General features: G+C 33.7%; 1 protein-coding gene across 1 annotated transcript in view; it reads left to right on the top strand.

Annotated features, from left to right (window-relative positions):
* Window positions 1-971: 971 nt before the first annotated feature.
* Window positions 972-1859, top strand: part of fbxw4 (F-box and WD repeat domain containing 4) — a gene marked incomplete in the record, with an annotated part of 60008 nt that continues 59120 nt past the window's right edge. Inside the window, 1 exon segment of the mRNA XM_014005050.1 lies at window positions 972-1282. Within this exon segment, the coding sequence (XP_013860504.1) occupies window positions 1098-1282 (185 nt within the window).

Here is a 1859-nt window from a genome sequence, read left to right as displayed (position 1 = left end):
TAGTAGGCTTGCATCATCATTTATTTTATTAACAAATCAGTTTTTAGTTTACTTGAAGCTCTCGAGTCCTTACTATCTTGGGTTCAATTAATTTATGACACTTCAATTAAATTTGCAGATCCAGTCCCTAGTCTCTAAGTTACATAATAATAATAAAAAAAGGACTCTCAAAGTCCCGATTATGAAAATGCCCTCTGCTTTGTGAGAATTTTGTAAACAGACAAATCATGGTTGACTCCCAAATTTAACACATGTTTAAAGAGCAAGTGTTTAGCTAAGGAATATTTTCTGATATTTGTATGTCTAATTAAAGTCTGTCCAGTGATTCATTAGGTATTTAGCTAACAGACAGACAGTATTGCTTTCTGCTATAGTTTTTTAAACAATTATCTAGTGCATGCATTTTTTAATGCTCAAAATACGTGTTGGGAATTACAGTTGACTACTACGTTTTAGCTCAATATCTACTGAGTTAGAGACGTTTTTGTGTTTTTTTAAGGTTGAATAGTTGTGGCTGTCATCTTGACGCAGAAAGAATAATCATCTGTAGATGTCCATTCAGCTGTTATTTACTGAAAGTTTGATTAAGGTTTGCTGACTGGTTCATGAAATATTTTGCTAACAGACAAACACTAACACACAGGCAAGTGCACCATTGGAACTTAATAAATGAAAACTATATCTAAAATGTGGAGTAAAATTAGACTTTTTCACACATTTAATAGAGGTAATGACGAGAGGAACGAGGCAAGCTTCCTATAAAGAAAATTGATATGTGTTCAAAAACAAGTTGTTTCATTTTTTATTTATTTTGGAAATTCTAAAAATTAAGAAAACCATAATTAACTCAAAAATATCAAAACCCCTAAGATACCTATCTGAAATTGCCTAAATTCTTGCAGGGATTCCAATAATTCTTTACGTGATAACGTCATGACGCTACGCACAGCGCCACGTGACCCCGCGTCTTTACGTCATTAGCAGCTGTCGGTGAACATCTTCCTGTTTCTCGGTCCTGCTGTGTTTGGGAAGCATGGAAAGCTGTTTACGGTGTTTGTCCGCGGTTTTTAGAGAGCACACCGAGCGGTGCTGTCACCATGCTGCTCTCCCAGCTCCCGGAGGATGTCCTCTATCAGATATTAGCTTTTTTGGACTGCAAATCCCTCTGTCGCCTCTCTCAAGTTTGTAGAAATATTCGCCGTGTTGTAAACCGGGATGTTGTGTGGAGGAAGATAGCTAAAGACTTTTTAAACACCGGAATCACTTGGAACGGGACGGACATGTAAGATTAATAATAATAATAATAATAATAATAATAATAATAATAATAATAATAATAATAATAATAATGCCACTGTACTGTTTTCTATATAATCATGACTTTCCAAACAACCAGCAGGATAATTCAACCTGCTCACACCATTATGAAAATATACTGCGTTTGTAATCATGACCTGATGAAACTTTGTATTTAATATAAACTCAAATTAAACAGGACTGTGAAGTATTAATCCCCGAGTTTTGGCTGCAGGCAACAGTACAAAACATGGCCCAAATTACTTCACTACCACAAATGAGTTAATCATTTAGGTCTTTATTGAATATAATGTATTAGGACAAAACTGACGCAACACAAAACATTTAACATGCTTTGATTACATGCTGATGTTCACCATTTTAATTTGAGCCACACTCATGTTAACCTGCATGAAAAATTGAATGAATGAATGAATGAATGAATGAATGAATGAATGAATGAATGAATGAATGAATGAATGAATAAATAAATAAATAAATAAATAAATAAATAAATAAATAAATAAATAAAACGTTTTCCACCCTAAAGCCTCATTTAAAGC

Source organism: Austrofundulus limnaeus, unplaced genomic scaffold, assembly GCF_001266775.1.
Source record: "Austrofundulus limnaeus strain Quisiro unplaced genomic scaffold, Austrofundulus_limnaeus-1.0 Scaffold28, whole genome shotgun sequence".
NCBI classification, from domain to species: domain Eukaryota; kingdom Metazoa; phylum Chordata; class Actinopteri; order Cyprinodontiformes; family Rivulidae; genus Austrofundulus; species Austrofundulus limnaeus.
The sequence above is the reverse complement of the archived record's forward strand: the minus strand, read 5'-3'. Positions and strand labels throughout refer to the sequence as shown.